The sequence below is a fragment of the Dendrobates tinctorius genome, unplaced genomic scaffold (genome assembly GCF_039654945.1).
Source record: "Dendrobates tinctorius isolate UK_male_01 unplaced genomic scaffold, ASM3965494v1 ptg000596c, whole genome shotgun sequence".
NCBI classification, from domain to species: domain Eukaryota; kingdom Metazoa; phylum Chordata; class Amphibia; order Anura; family Dendrobatidae; genus Dendrobates; species Dendrobates tinctorius.
In genome coordinates this window covers 58,676-81,233 of record NW_027362252.1, presented here as the reverse complement: position 1 = coordinate 81,233, position 22,558 = coordinate 58,676, and the positions used below count along the sequence as shown (strand labels likewise).

Genomic DNA, 22,558 nt, shown 5'->3' with positions numbered 1-22,558 from the left:
TGGGTACAGCATCTTATCAGCTTACTCTACTCTACTTGGCAAAAATCTGGCAGAACAGGGCAGATATTGCCAATTATATTACCACCAAAGAGTCTTAGAAAAAATGGTTTCCATTCTTGAGAGACCTCCTAATGCATCAAGGATACTAACTGTAGGTGCAGGTAAAGTATTCTTTAACTTGTGTCTGCAAATTATTTATCCTGGACTTTGGGGAAAAGAACTTACCAGCAGATAGCTGCTAAATGGCTGACTGTTCTGTCCTGCGATGATATGATCCAGCTTAGAGCGGTCAGGTACTGATCTTGCTTTCAGTGATGTCATGTCGACAGCGCAGCTTCTTCTCTTCTGTAGTACTCTGTCGAAGGGGCCTCACTGCTGATACCATGGGGCTTGACAGCAAGCATGATATTGATAGTGATGCCCCATCAACAGAGCAGACCGGTACTGTACTGTTGATGTGAAATCAAATGAAGCCGTGAAATCGCCACATGAGCGGAAACACATTGTTCCAGGGCAGAACAAGCAAGTAAATTCTTAGCACCATAGTCAAAAAAACTCAAATCCCGGATAATCCCTTTTAAAAAACTAAAATCAGTTTGCCTTTCCACTAGTAAGTGACACTTCCTATTTCTTTTTTTCTGATGAACCTCTGATCAGGACCTAAAGGGAGATCTCTGGAATTCTAAAAATACAAATATCTAAAAGAAATGTAATTATAAATACATTCCTAAATACTTTTAATAAGCAAATCCCAATTGTTTTGGCTAGGGTGATTATCAATTTAAAATTAAAGTGGCCGCTGCTTTTTTACACTGACAGAAACTTTTCCTAGAATGCTAATAGGACAGAAGCTTAGCTGCTGTGACCTTGAGAGAACAAGGCAGGGTATAGCCAGTATTAGATAAGAAACAGGTTGGACAGCAGTGTGGGAAAGACCTTCTTATCTCAGCACCCCAGCTATTTCCAATATATGATCAGAAAGACATTGGGGAAAGCAGTGTGAGCAGCCTTTTTTTCCTTAGCACTCCTGGTATCTCCAGTATTAGATCAGCAACTCAGGGTGGATAGCTATGTGATTATCTTCTTTTTACTTCAGCAGCCCTGGCATCTCCAGTACTAGATAAGAAAAACAGGATGGATATCAGTATGAGCAACCTTTTATTACCTCACCACTCCTGGTATCTATAGTATTAGATCACAAAGACATGGTGGACAGCACTGAGTGGCCTCTTTTTACCTCAGCACCTCCAGTATATGCTCAAAAATACAGGGTGTGCAGCAGTGTGAGCAGCCTCTTCTTACCTCAGCACTTCTGGTATCTCTAGTATAAGCTCAAAAACACATGGTGGACAGGAGTGTGAGCAGCCTCTTCTTACCTCAGTCCCACTGATATCTCCAGTTTTAGATTAGACATTGTGGATAGCAGTGTGAGAAGTCTAAGTGAGAACTAACAACAGCACGTGTGAAAAAGACTTGGGTAAATTAATAGATCACAGACTGCACATGAGTCAGCAGTGTGATGCAGCAGCAAAATCGGCAAACACAGTTCTTGGATGTATTAAGAGAAGCATAGTGTAATGGTCAATGTGTGACTGGACACAGCGCCTCCAGCAGGGCGAATTTATGACACACGTGACCCTGGATACAGCGCCTCCAGCGGGGCGAATTTAAATAATACCGGGACGTGCAGCCGGACACACTGCCTCCAGCTGGCGAATTTAAAAAGTACACGTAAAACTGGATACCCCGCCTCCAGCTGGCGAATTTAAATAATAAGGGGAAACACAGGAACAATTACAGTGGTGGGCCCTGTAATAGGAAATAGAGACGTGGAGACCTCCTGAGCTCCCCTGAGGCAGCGTCCCTACACTCCTTACGTTCCCTATACAGGCTCCTCACCTGTCGCCGCACGCGAACCTTATGCCCTGACTCGCCCTGAACCTAGTCCCTCGCTAGGGCATTGGCCGGTGCGGAAACTAATCCCACCACTGCACTAGATCACACATAAGGAAAGTCACAAACAGGGGAAATAGAAAACTTAGCTCTCTCTGTGCAAATGCTCCAGCACAGAGTCCAGCAACCGACTGCAGCCTTCCTCCTGAATAGCTGCCACCAAGTTCAGTCAGCGCTGCAAAGAACTCCCTTCTGTGACTCCTTCCACACCAGGACTCAGACTGAGCTGAGCAATCTCTCCAGCTCCTTCCACCACCAAGGTTGGTTGCAAATGAACAACTATCACCAACAGTGATTGCACCCCCCTTGCACACCTTTATAGGGTGTCACACCAGATACACGATTAAGTGCACAAAAACCTAAAGTGCAATATCAAAACCACCACCGGGGACAGTCAAGACACCTTGGAACTTTCCAAAGTAAAAAAAGTTCACCCAGTGATTTTAATACCGCCAGATCCAACACTGGATCATGACAGTACCCCCTCCTTAATGAGGGGCCTCTGGACCCTCAAGACCAACCCTCATTAGGGAAACACCTACAGCGGGGACGCCCAGACCCTGAGTTCACTCCACCACTACCTGACACTTCAGGTTTATGACAAACGCACCGCTGGTATTGGCAATAAAGTTCATTTTGGAGGCACCACTCATCTCCACAGCGCCGACCTGGGGAACGAGTTTATGTATGTGTATGTTTGTTTGTTATGAGCTGATCAGGCTCCACAACACACTTCCACAAGATGTTTTTTGGTGGCACACATACACGCTCGTTCACACACAACGTTTATTGCACACATTCGTTTGTCATAAAATAGGTGAACTAATTCTGGACCTGATAACAGAGGCGTCCCCCTGTGTCACCACACTCACACCCCCGCACTACACCATAGGGTACACCACCCTCCAACCCTTTCCACCACGAGGTCTGCCTCTCACAGGGTTTGGTAGCGGCGAGGGCTGAAACTTGCCCCTACTCTCCCGCCGCACAATCGCTGCTCTCACAGGAGAGGAAGGGGTCCCCTGAAGAGAGACGGCAGAGACAGTAGTCCCAAGGCAGCAGCCCTCACACGACTGCCCCCAGCTAATTACTTCCCTTGCTCGCCAATCTATCCCCGGGTTGTGTTTTTTTAGCCAAGGGAAGCCTAAAACGATAGGTGCTGGCATTCCCTCCAAGACGTAGCATGACAAGGACTCCTCATGACGTCCTATACGCAGATGGATGTTTTCTACGACTTGGGTAAGGCTCCCCTGGCTCAGTGGAACAGAGTTAATGGCCTGGACGCTTATAGGTTGGGCCAGCGTCCTACACTTCAGGCCATGAGTCTGGACAAAACGAGCATCCACCAGACTGACTCCTGCTCCGCTGTCCACAAGCACCGGTACTACCTCCGGTACCCCGCCAGCCAACACTTCCGCTGACATAATACCTTGGGAGGGCAAAATGGAGGAAATGTACATTCCCTGGTTGTCTTCCTCCAAACGACCAGGGGTCTGCGGCTTCCGAGATGACACAGATATTTTGGCACGTAATGGGCACGCCTTAAGGAAATGACCAATCTGCCCACAGGAAAAACATGCCAACCCCACTCCCTGAACCGTAGGCAGGCCTGAACACAACCCAACACCTCCTACTTGCATAGGTTCGTCCGGAGACTTGGCACGCCCTGGGCAGGCTCCCATGAAATGGCCCGGCTTCCCACAGGAAAAGCATACCCCCCCACCACGGCGAACCCCAGGCAACCCCCTATTTGTACCAACAACCCCGGGCTGCCTGGGTTCCACCAACCGTACCGGGGGGTCCTCCCCCCCGGAGGGGACTACAGGGGGCACATTTTGTATATGTCTTTCCCTAAGGCGTCTATCCACCCGGATGGCGAGGGACATGGCGGCCTCCAGCGACCTGGGGGCGGCGTACTGCACCAGAGTGTCCTGCAACTTTGGAGACAGACCCTGCACAAATTGACTCCTAAGTGCAGGGTCATTCCAATGAGTGTTAGTGGCCCATCTCCTAAACTCAGAGCAGTACTCCTCAGCAACCCGGGCTCCCTGTTTACACCTACGGAGTCGGGATTCCGCCAGAGAGACGCCATCAGGATCCCCATACACAAGCGCCAAAGCCGCAAAAAACTCGTCCACGGACTCTAAAGATGGTGAATCGTCCGGCAGGGAGAAGGCCCAGGATTGGGGATCCCCCTTCAAAAGGGACATAATGATTCCCACCCGTTGCTCTTCGCTCCCTGAAGAACGAGGGCGCAGCCTGAAATATAATTTACAGGCTTGCTGAAATACCAAGAATTGATCTCTCCCTCCAGAAAACCGGTCTGGGAGAGATATCTTGGGTTCTGGCTGAGCCTGTGCCTGAATCAAACCTCCAAAACCCACCAACAGCTGCAGTTGCTGCACCATCTCACCGCGCAGCCCCCTAATCTCTTCAGTAAAGGTTTGCAGTACCTGGGTAAAGGTTTGCATTAGGTCCATGGCTCAGCAGAAGAAAAAAAAAAAAAAAAGCTTTATGGGTTGGTGATAATGTAATGGTCAACGTGTGACTGGACACAGCGCCTCCAGCAGGGCGAATTTATGACACACGTGACCCTGGATACAGCGCCTCCAGCGGGGCGAATTTAAATAATACCGGGACGTGCAGCCGGACACACTGCCTCCAGCTGGTGAATTTAAAAAGTACACGTAAAACTGGATACCCCCCCTCCAGCTGGCGAATTTAAATAATAAGGGGAAACACAGGAACAATTACAGTGGTGGGCCCTGTAATAGGAAATAGGGACGTGGAGACCTCCTGAGCTCCCCTGAGGCAGCGTCCCTACACACCTTACGTTCCCTATACAGGCTCCTCACTGAGCAATCTCTCCAGCTCCTTCCACCACCAAGGTTGGTTGCAAATGAACAACTATCACCAACAGTGATTGCACCCCCCTTGCACACCTTTATAGTGTGTCACACCAGATACATGATTAAGTGCACAAAAACCTAAAGTGCAATATCAAAACCACCACCGGGGACAGTCAAGACACCTTGGAACTTTCCAAAGTAAAAAAAGTTCACCCAGTGATTTTAATACCGCCAGATCCAACACTGGATCATGACACATAGAGCCTAGATCATGTGAAGTAATTATCCCCTTCTACTCCTCCTTGGTCAGGCCGCATCTGGAATACTGTGTCCAGTTCTGGGCACCACATTTTAAAAAAGATATTGAAAAACTGGAGCAAGTTCAGAGAAGAACTACCAGGATAGTGAGCGGACTATAAAGTATGTCCTACGAGGAACAATCACTGATTGTGGAAACCTCACATGAGACCTCAAGCAGCTTGGACTGCATGCCTCTCCACTCTTCCTCCAGACTTTGGGATCTTGATTTCCAAGGTCTAGTGTGAAGTATCCACAATCAATGATGTTTCGGGAGCCATGTCATCTGCTGGAGTAGGTCCACTGTGTTTTATCAATACCAACGTCAGCGCAGCCGTCTACCAGGAAATTTTAGAGCACTTCATGCTTCCAACTGCAGACAAGCTTTTAGGAGATGGACATTTCATTCTCAAGCAGGACTTGGCACCTGTCCACACTGCCAAAAGAACCAATTCCTGGTTTAAAAACAACAGTATCACTGTGTTGATTGGCCAGCAAACTCATCTAACCTTAACCCCAGTAGGCCAACATTTCGAATTTTAAAACAATTTTTTCTAGCTGGTGTTATAAAGTATTATAATTTACTGAGATAATGACATTTGGGTTTTCATTAGCTGTAAGCCATAATCATTAACTTTAACTGAAATAAACACTTGAAGTAAATCACTCTGTTTGTAATGACTCTATCTAATATATGAGCTTCACTTTTTGTATTGAAGAACTGAAATAAATTAACTTTTTGTTGATATTCTAATTTTGTGAGATGCACCTGTATCTGTGTGACCAGCACCCTATACATACCTTATCTGTGTGCATTTACAGTCATGGCCAAAAGTGCTGGCACCCTTGAAATTATTCCAGAAAATTAGGTATTTCTCTAAAAAAATTATTGCAATTACACATGTTTTGTTACCCACATGTTTATTTCCTTTGTGTATATTGGAACAACACAAAAAAAAACAGACAAATTGGACATAATTTCACACAAAACCCCAAAAAATGGCCAAGCAAAATTGTTGGCACGTTTCCAAAATTGCAGGTAAACAACTTTGTTTCAAACATGTGATGCTCATTCAAATTGACCTGTGGCAAGTAACAAGTGAAAATCTCACCTGAAACCAGATAAATACAATCTTTGCATTGTGTATGCCACACTAAACATGGAGAGCAGAAAGAACTGTCTGTAGACTTGAGAACCAAAATTGTTGAAAAATAACAACAATCTCAAGGTTACAAGTCCATCTCCAGAAATCTTGATGTTCCTGTCACCATGGTGCACAACGTAATCAAGAACTTTATAACCCGTGTCACTATAGCTATTCACCCTGGACGTGGACGGCAGAGAAAAAAAGATGGAAGGTTGCAATAAAGGGTAATCCAGATGATGGATAAGCAGCTCCAATCAAGTTCCAAAGAAATTTGAGCTGTCCTGAAAATTACCAAAGGACTTTGGGTCACAATGTAGTGCCTAGTGTCAGAAAGCTGGGTTTGCATCCTAGGTAATGGGTCTTCCAGCAGGACAATGACCCCAAACATACTTCAAGAAGCAAAAAAGCCAAGAAGCCAGCACTGCCTATGGTCAGTACGCAATGCATAAAGTGCACATGCACATATTAGTTTCTAACTGTACTTTAAAATGAGACATTTAGCAAACAATTGATCAATTCACCCTGCCACGCCAAGGCATTCTCATATGGGGAAGTCCTACTCTACGTTTTTTATATTTGCTGTGCCATTACAGCCTCCTAAATGTATTAAAAGCAAGACTGTATAAAATGCAAACGTACCCGAAGCATTTCTGAATCACTCCCGTGGTGCCAGAAGGGCAAGCACAGATAAAGGACGACCAGGTCCGGACATGGGCATTTCAAATCTGACCTCCACTCTGCCAAACCAGCAACCATAGATGAAGGGTGAAACAGGCCCAAACAAAGGTGCATAATCAAATAGAGCCTGGAGGAGGGTAGGCCTGCTGTATATGTGTACAGCAACCTAGATCAATCACAATAAAGACAGAATGGCATGCATTACCAAGCACGCACGGCAAAAAGTGGGGGTCAGCCACAAACCAATAACAAATAAAAAAGCCAAGAAGCCAGCGCTGCCTATGGTCATCACTCAATGCATAAAGTGCTCATGCACATATTAGTTTCTAACTGTACTTTAAAATGAGACATTTAGCAAACAATTGATCAATTCTTTGAGCCACCCCGCCACGCCAAGGCATTCTTATATAGGGCAGTCCTACTCTACGTTTTTTATATTTGCTGTTCCATTACGGCCTCCTAAATGTATTAAAAGCAAGACTGTATAAAATGCAAACGTACCCGAAGCATTTCTGAATCACTCCCGTGGCTCCAGAAGGGCAAGCGCAGATTACCCTAGACAGCGCTGGCTTCTTGGCGTTTTTGTTTGTTATTTGGTTTGTGGCTGAACCCCACTTTTAGCCGTGCGTGTTTGGTGATGCACACCATTCTATCTGTCTTTATTGTGATTAATCTAGGCTGCTGTACACACATACAGCAGCCCTACCCTCCCTCAGGCTCTATTTGATATTGCACCTGTTCTGGGCCTGTTTCACCCTTCATCTATGGTTGCTGGTTGGGCAGTGTGGAGGTCAGATCTGAAATGTCCATGTCCGGACCTGGTCGGCCTTTATCTGCGCTTGCCCTTCTGGCTCCACAGGAGTGATTCAGAAATGCTTTGGGTACAGTCTTGCTTTTAATACATTTAGGAGGCTGTACTGGCACAGTGAATATGAAAATGTAGAGTAGGACTGCCCCATATGAGAATGCCTTGACATGGCGGGGTGGCTCAAACAATTGATCAATTGTTTGCTAAATGTCTTATTTTAAAGTACAGTTAGAAACTAATATGTGGATGTGCACTTAATGTATTGCGTGCTGACCATAGGCAGTGCTGGCTTCTTGGCTTTTTTGTTTGATACTTCAAGAAGCACTCAGAAATGGATATAAACAAAGCAATGGAGAGTTCTGAAGTGGCTAGCATTGAGTCCGGATGTAAATCCCATTAAACACCTGTGGAGAGATCTTAAAATTGTTGTTGGGTGAAGACACCCTTTAAATATGAGAGACCTGGAGCAGTTTACAAAAGAAGAGTGGTCCAAAATTCCAGTTGATTGGTGTAAAGGCCCTGTCACACTAAGTGATATCGCTAGCAATATCGCTGTAATGTCACTGGTTTTGTGACGTAGCAGCGATATTGCTAGCGATATCGCTATGTCTGATACTTACATCCGACCGGCTCCCCCGCTGATTTTTGCTGATCGCGCGAGAACGTCCGGGACCGTTTCTCGTCGTCAGCTTCCTGCTGGGCTTCCTGTGGCGCCGACGAGCGACGCTTGGACGTGGGCGGGAGGACATCAGGATTGCCTCATCTGACAGGTATGTAGCGACCCCCGTCCGCTGCTATGTCGCTGGTGAGATATGCCTGTGTGGCAGCTCACTAGCGACCACTTAGCGATCCTGACTGCGTCATATCGCTGGTCGGGATCGCTGGTGCATCGCTAAGTGTGACAGTACCTTAAGAAGCTTGTTGATGGGTATAGGAAGCGATTGATTGCAGTTATTTATTACAATGAGTATACAACTATTACAATATTAAGCTGAGGGTGCCAACAATTTTGTCTGGCCCATTTTGGGGATTTTGTGTGAAGCTATGTGCAATTTGCCTTTTTTCTCAGTATTCTTTTGTGTTGTTGTTCTAGTACACACAAAGGAAATAAACATATATACAACAAAACTTGTGTAATTGCAATAATAATTTTCTTGGAGAAATACTTCATTTTCTGGAACAATTTCAAAGGTGCCAACACTTTTGGCCATGACTGTTGTAGTGCAGCGGAGTTGGTGCAGTGTGACAGACAGGCAGTGACCCAGGAAAAGTTCGGAACAAGTCTTTTAACGTCCAAAAAAACTTACAGTGGAACTCAGAAGGTATACTCCGGATCGCAGCCGGGAAAACAAGATAGTCTGTAACCGGGACCAGTTGCTGTAGGCGACTGCACCGCCTTGTACGTTGAAGGGAGCCAGGCCTTTTGGGCTCTGCTAGGCTCTGTGCTGCTTCACATAGGTTGAGCTCTGTAGAGTCTTCTGCTCTGCACGCTTGCAAAACCAAACTGACACACCCAACCCTCTGCTTCAGGGGTTTTTACAAGGAACCTGTGGCCGTAGGCCACATGGAATACCCAGCCGGGAAGGAAACGGACTGCCCCACTGCCATCCTGTAGTCCATTTAAAAAATAAAAGCCCATGGCAGGTTTTCTTAAATCTGCTTTGGACAAATAGCTTGCCCAAGACCAACACTTTTAGTTTGCATTGCAATCACAGCTATGCCTGTGACTGCAATGCAGTCCCGTGGCCTCAATATGCTACTGTGCGCATCCTGGGGGACACATAGCGAACCTCGTATATGACACAGGTCACTGCCTCACATACCCCCCTCTGTTCAAACTTGTGGGGTTGAACATTTGTCACCTTACAGTGGGCCCGTGACAGGGCATACGCATTTCCCTGTGACTTCCTCGCCCGATGTTCCACTGAGAAACTAAAGTTTTGTAAGGACAGCAACCATTGGATGATTCGAGCATTCCTCTCTTTTGCATTTCTCATCCAGATGAGGAGTGAGTGGTCCGTTACTAAATGAAACAAACGCCTGAGCAAATAGTAGCGTAGGGACTCCAAGGCCCACTTAATCGCCAAGTACTCCTTCTCCACTTCGCTATAATTTTTCTCTGCCATGGTCAGTTTCCTACTCAAGTAAGTGATTGGGTGTTAATCCCCGTTCACCTCTTGCGACAGCACCGCTCCTAGGCCTACCTCTGAGGCATCAGTTTGCACGATGAAGATTTTCTTGACGTTGGGGCTGATGAGGACCGGCTGTCCACACAACACTGACTTCAGGGACTGGAATGCTTCCTCCACTTGAGGATTCCACTGGACCATCACCAACTTCTTACTTTTTAACAGGTCAGATAGGGGTGCCGTTTTCCCAGCAAAATCGGGTATTAACCAAGTACCCAATGATGCCAAGGAATGCCCTCACCTCTTTGGTATTTAACAGCTTGGGCCAGTTTTGAATTATCTCGATCTTGTTTACGTGGGGTTTGATAACCCCGCGGCTGATCATGTAACCTAAGTACCAGGATTCCGTGAGTCCTATCGCATATTTCTTTGGGTTCACTGTTAGCCTCACGATTCTGAGAAACTCCAGCACTGCTTGTACCTGAGACAGGTTGGTATTCCAATCTACGCTAAAGATGACTGTGTCATCTAAATATGCCGACGTGTATTTCCCATGGGGCACTAACACTATGTTCATCAGCCTCTGGAATGTGGCCGGAGCCCCATGTAATCCAAAAGGTAAGACGACACATTGATAGAGACCCTCTGGCTTTATAAAAGTGGTCTTTTCTTTCGCCAATTCTGTTAATGGGACCTGCCAGTACCCTTTGGTGAGATTGAGCATGATGAAGTACTGGGCCTCCCCCAGTCTCTCAATTAGCTCGTCTTCCCGGGGCATTGGATAGAGGTCAAATTTTTATACCTCATTTAATTTTCTGAAGTCATTACAGAATCGTAACAATCCATCTGGCTTTGGAATTAGCACAATGGGTTCTGATTAGCCCCAACAGAGGATTGTGGACTTTTCCCAGTCTCCTGGATTGGTGGTGCCCGTCGTGACAGCTGAATCATAGAATCATAGAATCGTAGAGTTGGAAGGGACCTCCTGGGCCATCTGGTCCAACCCCCTGCTCAAAGCAGGATTCGCTAAATCATCCCAGTCAGATGTCTGTCCAGCCTCTGTTTGAAGACTTCCATTGAAGGAAAACTCACCACTTCTCGTGGCAGCCTGTTCCACTCATTGATCACTCTAACTGTCAAAAAGTTTTTTCTAATATCTAATCAAATGTGCTTTGAGAATTTCATTTTTCAAGATTTCCCATCCTTCCTGGACATTTTTGTCTTTAAGGATATCAAGCCATTGGATCCCTCCAATTCTCTTTCTGAATCCCTTAAAATCTGCCTTTCTGAAATCTATCCTTGATGTCTGAGTCGTCACAGGTCTTCCGCCTCTAGTTATCCAAAATTCTAAAATAGCATGGTCGCTACCTCCTAGGGTCCCAGCCACTTTTCCCTCCTCAACCATTTCCTCCCTGTTTATAAGGATTAGATCCAAGGTAGCAGTTCCCCTTGTTTTCTCCCCTACCTTTTGGAAGATAAAGTTGAAGTGAAGCAGTGTCCCGTATAAAGTCCTGAGTGGCCGTATACCACTTAACCAGTCCAACCACCTGGTTCAGAGTGCTCAGGTCCCCCTTGTCCCACCCAACGCTGTATACCTGCTGGCAGAGCCCTCCCCAGCCGGTCGACCACCACCCTCTCTACCATCTGGAACGGGGTTAAGGTCTCAGGCTGGAGCCATTTTTTTACCAGCTGCAACAAGTCATAGGCCTGAGACCTGGCAGGAAAATACTACAAAAGACCATTGGAATACCCATTGTGCACATACATAAGTGTTAACCCCCAGTCGGGCAAGGATCTCACCTTTCAATTTCCCATAGTCCAGGACATCGTCCTGACTGTGGTCCAGGTAGGCTTTCTGGGCATCTCCTGTCAGGAAGGGGGCCACCACTTCAGCCCACTGGGAACACGCCAAGCTCTTACGCTCTGCAGTGAGCTTGAAGATGGTGAGGAAGGCCTCCATGTCGTCATCAGGACCTATGTTCCTCAGCGCTGACCAGACTTTGTGCCATGCCTCTGAATGGACTGTTGTCACTGTGGAGGACATCTCACGTAGAGCCACAATCTGTTGCAGAATCAAATTGTTGGTTTGCTGCTGCTGCTAAAACTCCTGCAACTTCCGCTTGAGAGACAGCCAACTGTCTTAGTTTTTCCTCCATCTTGTCAGCAGGCAGCAGGCTTTGGCTCCAGCGTTGCAGGCCTGATCACCGACATGCAGCACTCTTTGAAGTATGCCTCAGTTCACACTGCCCGCATTTTCCAACCAAATGTAGTGCAGCGGGTTTGGTGCAGTGTGACAGACAGGCAGTGGCATTGACCCAGGAAAAGTTCAAAACAAAGTCTTTTAATGTCCAAAGAAAATTTTCACTGGAACTCAGAAGGTATTCTCTGGATCACATCCGGGAAAACAAGATGGTCCGTAGCCAGTTGGCGTAGGCGAATGCACCGCTGTGTATGCTGAGGAGTGCCAGGCCTTTTGGGCTCTGCTAGGTTCTGTGTTGCTTTACACAGGTTGAGCTCTGCAGAGTCTTCTGCTCTGAACGCTTGCAAAACTAAACTGACACACCCAATCCTCTGCTGCAGGGGTTTTTACAAGGAACCTGTGGCCGTAGGCCATATAGAAAACCCGGCCTGGAAGGAAACGGACAGCCCCACTACCATCCTATAGTCCATTTAAAAAATAAAAGCTCATGGCAAGTTTTCTTAAATCTGTCTTGAACAAATAGCTTGTCCAAGACCAACATTTACTTTTAGTTTACATTACAATCACAGCTATGCTTGTGACTGCAGTCCACTTCCACTGCCTCAATATGCTACTGTGTGCATTCTGGGGGACATATAGCGATCCTCATATATGACACCGGTCGCTGCCTCACACTGTATAATACTAGGCAACTACCCCACCATGAATAGTAGGTGTGTGAGTGATTGTATCATCAGTATTTTACACAGTATTGTATCAAAATGCACATCACAGTGCACATTGTATCATTGCACAAGATGCGCCAATTTTGGCGCTTAACTTTGCTCTTACCACTTTCCCTGGTGTGGTTGCCAGTTGAGTGATCATTGGAGGGGTTGATGTCATCTTTATATTGGCAAGTGAATATAAGCCAAGAGGTTAGTAATAGAGAGGTGTCTATAAGACGGCTCCATTACTAACCCCATAGTGATATTATAAAAAAACACACATCCAGAATAAAGTCCTTTATATGAAATAATTACACAGACTGCTTTATTGAATCCAAATTAAATCATACTCACAACATCGATCAATCAACTGAAGCCATGGTCTCCTGTACCAAAAATAAAATAAACAAAAATATTCCTTACCTGTCTGCGGAGAAGATAATCCATAATGTCCCACAATGATCCAGATGACTTTGAGAGCAGTCACTGATAGTTACACAGCAGTTACACTCTCAAGGACAGCCGACTACACACTGACAGGAGCATGTAATCTCTCCTGCAGTGTGCAGCACTGAGCTGCAATGAGAGAGGTCACACGAGTTCATCAGCTAATGAGCCCTGGTGATCTCACATATGGCACCACCGCTACATGAGAACGTGGTGCCATAAGTGAGATCACCGGAGCTCATCAGCTGATGAACTCTTGTGACCTCTCTCATGGAAGATCAACACTATACACTGTGGGAGAGATGACGCTCAGTGTATCGCCGACTGCCGTTTAGAGTAGTCACATCTCCCAATGTGACTCTTCTATGAGTGAGATCTCTGTAGGACACCCTGGATTACGTGGACTACAGAGGACAGTAGAGTATATGATTGTTTATTATTTTTGACTGTTTACAGGAGACATTGGCATTGGGGGATTTGGATTTAGGTGAGGATAATTTTTTTATTTGAAAATGTATTTAATTATTTTACATGTTTTGTCTTTTTTTTCTTTTTTTTAAGTTTGAGCACAGGCGCCGGCTGATGGGAGACTACTTCTCCCATCAGCAGATCCTGCTATCACTGTTATCAGTGATAGCAGACGTAGCCTGATGGGAGTAGTAGTGTCTCATCAGCCGACGCCTGCTGACCTGCAGAAAGCTTTTTACTACGAATCATACTCACAGCTGCGGGGTCATGCTGACATCTGACAGTATAACCCCGCAGCACTCTGTCGACTGTAACAATCTACCAGCAGTAACATTACCGCCGATCAGAACTGTCGCGCTGGTGTTTCTCATGCTGTCACACAGAAGACAGAGTGAGAAACATCATAAGAAGCCCGTAAAAATGCAAGCAAAAACTCACCAAATCCGCAAACATTTTTATACTTACTTTTATGCTGCTGATTTGACTGATTCAATTGAAGACAAAGGGGTGAAAGCTGCTAAAAATTCGCACAAAGAATTGACATGCTGCAGAAAAAAAACGTACTGCAAATACTCAAAAATTACTGATCATTCTCATTGAATTAGCTGGTATAAAGATTCCATAGCATTTTTGAACCATTTCCGCTGCAAAAACACACAAAAAACTCACTGTGTGCACACAAAGTTAGACTGCCAGGTCACATCTAATGATTGTCAGTGAGACTTATGTTTTTATCTGCAATCTAACACGACACAGCAGATTTTTGGCCACAGGTCAAAAGTCACATGTGACTTTGCCACCAATGACATCAATGCAAATTCCTTGCAACCACGAATTATCTGCATACTGTATACAATTTGTACAGCCTAAGCGCAGCTCTAAAATAGTTGTGTGACAGCAAATTGAAGACATGTGATACAAATGTTTTTGCTCAAATGACCTGTCTGAGATTCGCTGTGACACGACACATGTTTGCATGTAGCCCCAAACTTAGACATTTTCTACTTTCAGCTTTGCTTGGGACAGAATAAAAATGCATTAGTAGTTTATTCATGTTCTACATAATCCTACATAATCCTGAATTAAAACTTAAGTACAAGACTACTCAGAGAAGGGGTAAAGAGTTGTTTTTCTTTCTCATTCTAGGTACATTTGATTAACCTCTTAACGACTGCTGATACGCCTTTTAATGGCAGCAGTTAAGGGTACTTATTCCTCAGAGCCACTGTCATGATCCATTTTTGGATCTGTGGCAGATCTGGATTCTCACATATAAACATTTTTCCTTTCTGGCCATCGGGGGTTACTGTCTGTTTTTTCCCCCGGTGGCCGCTGGTGTAATTACGTTGCAGGTGAGTTTGCTGATGCAGGTGGTGACCACACCCACCTTCCTTTAAAAGGTCACCTTATGCATCAGCTACCTGTTGGTTATACAGGAGGTTGCGGGTGCAGTGGTGCTTCAGGTGAATGCTGTTATCTCGTGCCTTACTCTGCTGTGCGGTGCATTGCTGCAGAGAAAGCTAAGTGTCGTATTTTTGTTACCCTGTTCCTTTTGTTGTCTGTCTATTCTTACCTTGTGTTGTATTAGTGCAGTGGTGGGACCAGTGTCTTCACTTGCCAATTCCCTACTTAGGGATAGGTGCAGGGCAAGTGAGGGCTAAGGTATTCTGCTCGGCGACAGGTTGAAAAAACTTGTATAGGGACGTTAGTAAGAACAGGGCACATCCTCAGGAGAGTGCAGGAGGTGTTCATTTACCCGTTCCCTATAACAGGGCCCACAGTTGTAATTGTTTCCCCGGTATTCCCTTGTTTGTTTTACCGTTTAGTGACCGACCGATTGTTGGGTCATGTCACACAGGGCCAGTCATGAAGTGACAGCCGCTTTTTAATGGCACTGAGAAATAAAGTTATAGCGCCCCCCCCAGCGTTGGAAATTCTCAGAGGTCTTGGCTACTGGGGGTAGCTGAGACCCTGGAGAACATGATTTGGGTCGATTTTTACTGACCCCAATGTTGCGATCACCGTTATTCACGGAATAACGGCGACCGCAAAAAAATAAAAATTGTCTAATTTCCCAATTAATTTCTCTCTCCTCTGATATGATCTAGCACATCAGATGAGAGAGAAATTGGGTCCCCCAAGCACCCCCCCAGTACCTTCGGTGTCCCTGAACCCTCCTGCATCCCACGGTCCTTTCCCCCAGGCGTCGACAACTTATTCCGGGAATAAAATGGCACCCGGCAACAATATGAAATTTTCCCTATTGGTTCATTTTGATTACTGTGATAGACCCTATCACAGTGATCAAAATAAAAAAAAGTAAATCAAACCCCCCTTTATCACCCCCTTAGGTAAAAATAATAAAATTAAAGAAATGTATTTATTTCCATTTTTCAATTAGGATTAGGGTTGGGGCTATTGTTAGGGTTAGAGTTGGGCTAGCGTTAGGGTGGGGCTAGGGTTAGAGTTGGGGCTAGGGTTACGGTTGGGCTAAGGTTAGGGTTGAGACTACGGTTAGGTTTGGGGCTAGGGTTGTGTTGGGGTTAGGGTTGTGGTTAGGGTTATGGTTGTGACTATGGTTGGGATTACATTTAGGGTTGGGATTAGGGTTAAGGGTTTGTTAAGGTAGGGTTGTGTTAGGGTTATGGTTAGGGTTAGGATTAGGGTTAGGGGTGTGTTGGGGTTAGGGTTGTGGTTAGGAATATGGTTGTGGCTATGGCTTGGATTACGGTTAGGGTTGGGATTAGGGTTAGGGGTGTGTTAAGGTTAGGTGTTATAAATGGGCACCGAGGAGGATAGGAGGCCCAAGCTAAGCCATAGAAAACCAGAGAGGTTGGTAACTAAGTGGATGCAGACCCCTGATCCTGTCCACACAACTAGCAGCAGCCGTGGATCGTACCTACGATGATCCTAGATGCCTCGGCACAGCCGGAGAGCTAACTAAGCCTAAAGCAAGAAAGGGGAAATCTAAACTGCCCCGGAGCAGACCCCAAAGGAATAGATAGCCCCCAAACATATATTTTCGGTGAGACAAGATGAAAACACAAGCGTAGGCAGAAAAATAGACTGAACAAACGATGGGGCGCACACTGATTAGATAGGACAGGAAAGGAAAGACACTGTCTGCAATCACGCAAAAAACCCTGCAAAAAGTCCAACACTTCTGATGCACAAAAACACTGAAGTCGCACGACCTCGCCCCCACTATTTCAGCACTCTGGTATATTCTGAAAGCAAAGCAAAAAGTGTCACGTGTCCCGTCCTGTGTGACACGGCCAGCAGGCCAGTAACTAATACAACAGGACACGGCACGTGTAATTGTCCAGTGTGACGCTGCCCGCAGGCCGGAAACTAATACAACAAGACACAGGGGATAGGAAAACATATACAACAGTGGGCCCTGCGATAGGGAACGGGGATGTGGAGGCCTCCTGCACTCCCCTGAGTCAGTGTCCCTAACACTCCTAATGTTCCCTATACAGGCTCCTCACCTGTCGCCGATCAGGATACCTGTCACCCTAGCACACCCTACACCTATTCCTTACTAAGGAGCTGGGTGGCGCAGGCACTGGCCCCATCGCTGTACTAACACCATTATGAGGAAAAGTGACAAACAGGGAAACACTTAGCTTTGCTCTGATGCACTTGCTCCAGGCAACAGAGTCAAACACCTGAGTGCATCTTCCTCCCACCGTGTCCAACACCTGGGTGCAGCTGTCCAGCACCTGAGTGCAGCTGTCCAGCAATGGAGTCCAGCACCTGAGTGCAGCTCTACACCATAGCTGCCACTCCACCAAGCTTTGCAAGAATTCTACACTGACACCATAGCTGCCACTCCACCATGCTTTACATGAACTCCTCGCTGACACCATAACTGCCACTCCAGGACTCTGACTGAGCTGTCCTGGACTCTCCTCAGCTCCTTCCTTCACCCAGCATGGTTGGAAAAGACCAACAATATCACCAACGTAGTGAGCACAACTGACACACCTTTATTGAGTAAACACACCTGTTAGTGATTCCCGTGCAATTACACTAACCACCACCGGGGGCAAAACTATCTCTAAAAACACCAGTGCAATGACCATACTGGCCACCAGGGGCAAAACTATCTCTAAGCACAAAGCTTAGAGAGAGGAAAAAAAAAGGTTACTAGTGCTTTTATCTGACATGATCCCACATGGATCATGACAAAAAGAGACCAATATAACGGGAAAAAACAAACTGGCACATGCAGTAACACATGGGCGTTGATTCAGCACAGCCCCAGCCGGAGCTAGCTGACCCGCACAAAGACAGACAAAACCAGATCAAATGCAAACAGAATAGCAAATGAACCACTTAGCTGAAAATGCAGGGAAAGAGCAGGAGACATCAGACCTCAGAAGGCACAGGAAGAAAATCACCAGCAGGGATAGAGGGAGTCAGCTGTCTTAAATCCCAATCAGAAACCCCAGATCTCCAATCGTCTTCCTCATCATCAGGTGGCAAGCCTCTGTCAATCAGATCAGCTCCACTACCTCCAGTAACCACCCGAGGGAGTCCAGAAAGAGAACTCGCAACCCCTCTGTCAATCTGACCAGCTCCACTACCTTCAGTAATCACCAGAGGGAAGCCAGAGAGAGAATTCACAACAGTTAGGGTTGTGTTAGGGTTATGGTTAGGATTGGGATTAGGGTTAGCTGTGTGTTGGGGTTAGGGCTGTGGTTTGGGTTATGATTAGGGTCGGGATTAGGGTTAGGGGTGTGTTGGGGTTAGGTTAGAAGTTAGAATTGGGGGATTCCACTGTTTAGGTACATCAGGGGGTCTCCAATCGTGACATGGCGCCCACCATTGATTCCAGCCAATTTTGTGCTCAAAAAGTCAAACGGTGCTGAGCCCTGCTATGTGCCCAAACAGTAGCTTTCCCTCACATATGGGGTATAGGCGTACTCATAAGAAATTTCACAACAAATTTTATGGTCCATTTTCTCCTGATACCCTTGTGAAAGTAAAAAAAATTGGTTCCAAAGTTATTTTTTTGTGAAAAAAGTAAAATGTTCATTTTTTCCTTCCACATTGCTTTAGTTCTCGTGAAGCACCTAAAGGGTTAAAAGGGTTAACAGCTTGTAGAATAATGTGGGAGGCAGCAACACATGCGAAATCACTGTATCCTATACATACTGTACACGGTGATATTTATCTTACGGAGACTGAGTGTCTCCGCAAGATAAATAGACATGCTGCGGTCTGTAAAGACGTGCCGCATGTGCGTATATGTAGGCCTGCCACCTGCGTCTTTGAAAACATAGTGGAGATGAGATTTCATAAAATCCCATCCACTATGCTGTAACATCTGGCCACTGCGGATTGGACGCTACAACTGTACGCAGCATCCAATCCGCAACAAGTACTGAACGCGGAAACATACCCTAAAGGTCCTACAGTTATGGCAGGCATATTTCTGGCATTAGGGAAAACGTAACACATTGACTTATATCACTGGGCGGTCACAAAAGTGCCAAATTACAATCTGACAGATGGACGACACAATATACCATGTTTCCTGTGTATGAAGAGCTAAAATCATAATAGGAAATATGACAATAATATCTCCCTCCTGGGACCTCCACAGGCGAATATATCCTCAAAGTTGGAGATCTCTTAATTTTTGGGACCCTAACCACATCCTATGAGCAGCCCCCATATGAGCTCCCCGAAGAGAGATATGTGGGCCTGCTATTTTTCCAATAAAAGCAGATTTTGAGTTTTTGTCATTGTCAGTGTTGGAAGACACAGTTCGTTGTGGTGCTATACCTCAAAATGTCCATCAACCTCATCAGCTCTTACTGCTGTATATCATCCTATCTACTGACCGTATACCATTTCTAAAATCTTAATTTCTACACGTTTTAATGATCTGCATTTGAACTGCCAAATCCAAACTTACCATGAGTCTGACCGAAACTCAACTGACTTATATGCATATACGAGGCTGGTAAGTTTAGGTCATGAAAACCGTGGACAGTTTGGATTTCAGGTTCTGTGATATGGCAGTGAAAGTTGGATGTATGAATGAAGCAGAATGCAGACTACAATTACCATCTGTGTTTTGGCTTCTGCTTGTATTAGGAACAAAAACACCCTATTGGCTCCATCATATTGCATATACCAATAAGGTCTAATGGACTCCATTGTCACATACTTGGTTTAGCTCGAGTTCCTTTGTGTGTCTGATGTTTTGACACATTGAATAATGCTGCATGTGATGGATCTGCTGCCGGACACTATGACTACAATGTGAACACCGCTGAAGGTATCTGTGTAGTTAATGTGTTCGATTCAGTTGTATACCGCACAGATGCATGTAGTGAATACAGGGAAGTTGAGGAAACCAAGTGCGCTGCTAACATTGTTACCCACTTCCTACAGAGCTTTTGGCACATATATAATGGAACATATTTTATTCTCGTTAATATTAGGTTTATTATAGTAGATTACATAATGCGTACTCATGGTCTTTTTTGTACATTTGTTATAAAGATAACATGTGAGTTTTCTCTCATAGGTTCTGGTGTAGCATTGATGTCTAATGTGGAACAGCTCTTACGTGGTGTTTGGAAGCCAGAGACCAATGAAATTCTTCACATGTCCTTGTGAGTGCACAGCTTAATACAGTTGCATATATTTTCATTGATACCAATAATATTTTGTGGCGCTACATACCTACAGTGGCATGTAGAAGTTTGGACACTCCTGGTCAAAATTACTGTTATTGTGGACAATTAAGCAGTTCAACATGAAATGATCTCTAAAAGACCTACAGTTAAAAATCACACATTTCCTTTGTATTTTAGGCAAAAAAAATAAAATTATATAGTTATCTTTTGCATTTAAAACATCACAAAATTACATTCCTTCATGGAAAATTCTTCCAGTTTTGTGAGATTCCTGGGTTGTCTTGCATGCACTGCTATTTTGAGGTCCAGCCACAGAATTTTAATGATCTTCAGATCAAGGGACTGTGAGGGACATTTTATAACCTTGAGCTTGTGCCTTTTGAGGTAGTCTATTGTGGATTTTGATGTAAGTTTAGGATCATTATGTTGATGCATGCCACTCAGTATATGAAGACGATACGAAATCTTTTCTTCACACAGAACCACTTCTCTTCATGCAATGCTTCATTAACATATATGAAAGTCTCTTCACAGATAACTTCTCTTCATTCACAGTGTCCTAACCTGAACAGAACTGTACCTTGCTCATGCAGTGAGGTGGGGGTAGTGGAATGAGTGCGATGCTGTAGCTCTCTCACTTCTATCTTGAGGTAATAAAGATGCTCCTGGCTGTCCTAACTGCTTCTATGATTACAGCAATCGCTTCTCAGGAAGAACTGGTCTATACAGCTTGTCTGATTTCAGTCTGAAAGGACACTCTCTAGCACACACCATAGGGCCCCGTCACACATAGCGACTCACCAGCGATCCCGACAACGATATGAACTTGTCAGGATCGCTGGTTTGTCGCTACATGATCGCTGGTGAGCTACCAAACAGGCAGCTTCACCAGCGATCAGGACAGCGACACGTGGGTAACAAGCGACGCACGTCGCTTAGTTACCCACTGTGTACCTTAGTTACCAGCGCGCTGGTGCAGAGAGCTGGTAACCAAGGTACACATCAGGTTTCTAAGCGCGGTGCTTAGAAACCCGATGTGTACTTTGGTTACCAGCTCCCTGCACCAGCGCGCTGGTAAATAAGGTACACATTGAGTTTATAAGCGCTGCGCGGCACTTAAAACCCGGTCTTTACCTTGGTTACCAGCTCCAGCTCGCTGATCGCTGGTCTCCCGCCTGCCACACGCAGCGATGCGTGCTGGCCAGCGGGAGACCAGCGATCAAAAAAAGGTCCTGGCCATTCGAGGCAATCGGCGATACCCGGCAGGGGGGTCGGTCGCTGATGTGTCACACACAGCAATCTCGCTGGTGAGATCGCTGTTTCGTCACAAAACTTGTGACTCAGCAGCGATCTCGCTAGCGAGATCGCTGTGTGTGACAGGGGCTTTACTCTTGGACACAATAACAACTTTCCCAATATCCCCTGGGGCTGAACTAACCATATCCCCTTGGGCTGAACTAACCACTCCCTATCTGCAATAAACATTTTTACCTCTATAGTTTTTGGATGATTCTAAATCAACAGTGCAGCTTCTATCTGTTACACTCTTTCCTCCTAATTTAATGTCATCCCCAACATTTATCTTTCTAGTTCCTCTAACCAACTACTAGGAGCTATTCTAGCTTAAATGTCCTTTTGGAAAAGGTGGTGAAAGTCATGTAACTCTTTGTGTCTGTTAAACATTGTTCATTTAGCATTCAATTTTAAAATGTTAACAACAATCTTATCTTAATTAACTCTTGCTTGTAGATCTCCTGCAAGAAAAAATAAAAAATTAAAGAATCAGCATCTCTTCAGCTGGTGCTTTTCATCCTTCTTCAACCAGCTAAGGCTAACTAGTCTCAAGCACTTTTATCATTCTTTGTTATTACAATGTCTTTTAGTTTAAAGGCCCCGTCTCACATAGCGAGATCGCTAGCGAGATCGCTGAAGCGTCACCGATTTTGTGATGCAACAGAGATCTCGCTATGTGACATATAGCGGTGACCGGCCCCCCCGCTGGATATCGCTGATCGTGCTCGAATGTCCTGGGGCATTTTCTCATCGTCGGCGTCCCACTGGCCAGCACGCTTCGCTGTGTTTAACGCCAATGAGCGACCTCGTTGGCGACGCAGAACTCAGGGACGCAGGCGACAATCGTCAGAAAAGCTGCTGTGTGACAAGGTACCTATGACCGCCAAGGTCGTTATACGGATTGCCGTAGGATTGCTGCGTT

General features: G+C 45.5%; 1 protein-coding gene across 1 annotated transcript in view; it reads left to right on the top strand.

The window, feature by feature from the left end:
* Positions 1-22,558, top strand: part of LOC141078785 (trimeric intracellular cation channel type A) — a 123,555-nt gene that overhangs the window by 83,245 nt on the left and 17,752 nt on the right. Inside the window, exon 4 of the mRNA XM_073565223.1 lies at positions 20,232-20,319. Coding sequence (XP_073421324.1) covers positions 20,232-20,319 — 88 coding nt within the window. The remainder of the gene's footprint in view (positions 1-20,231; positions 20,320-22,558) is intronic.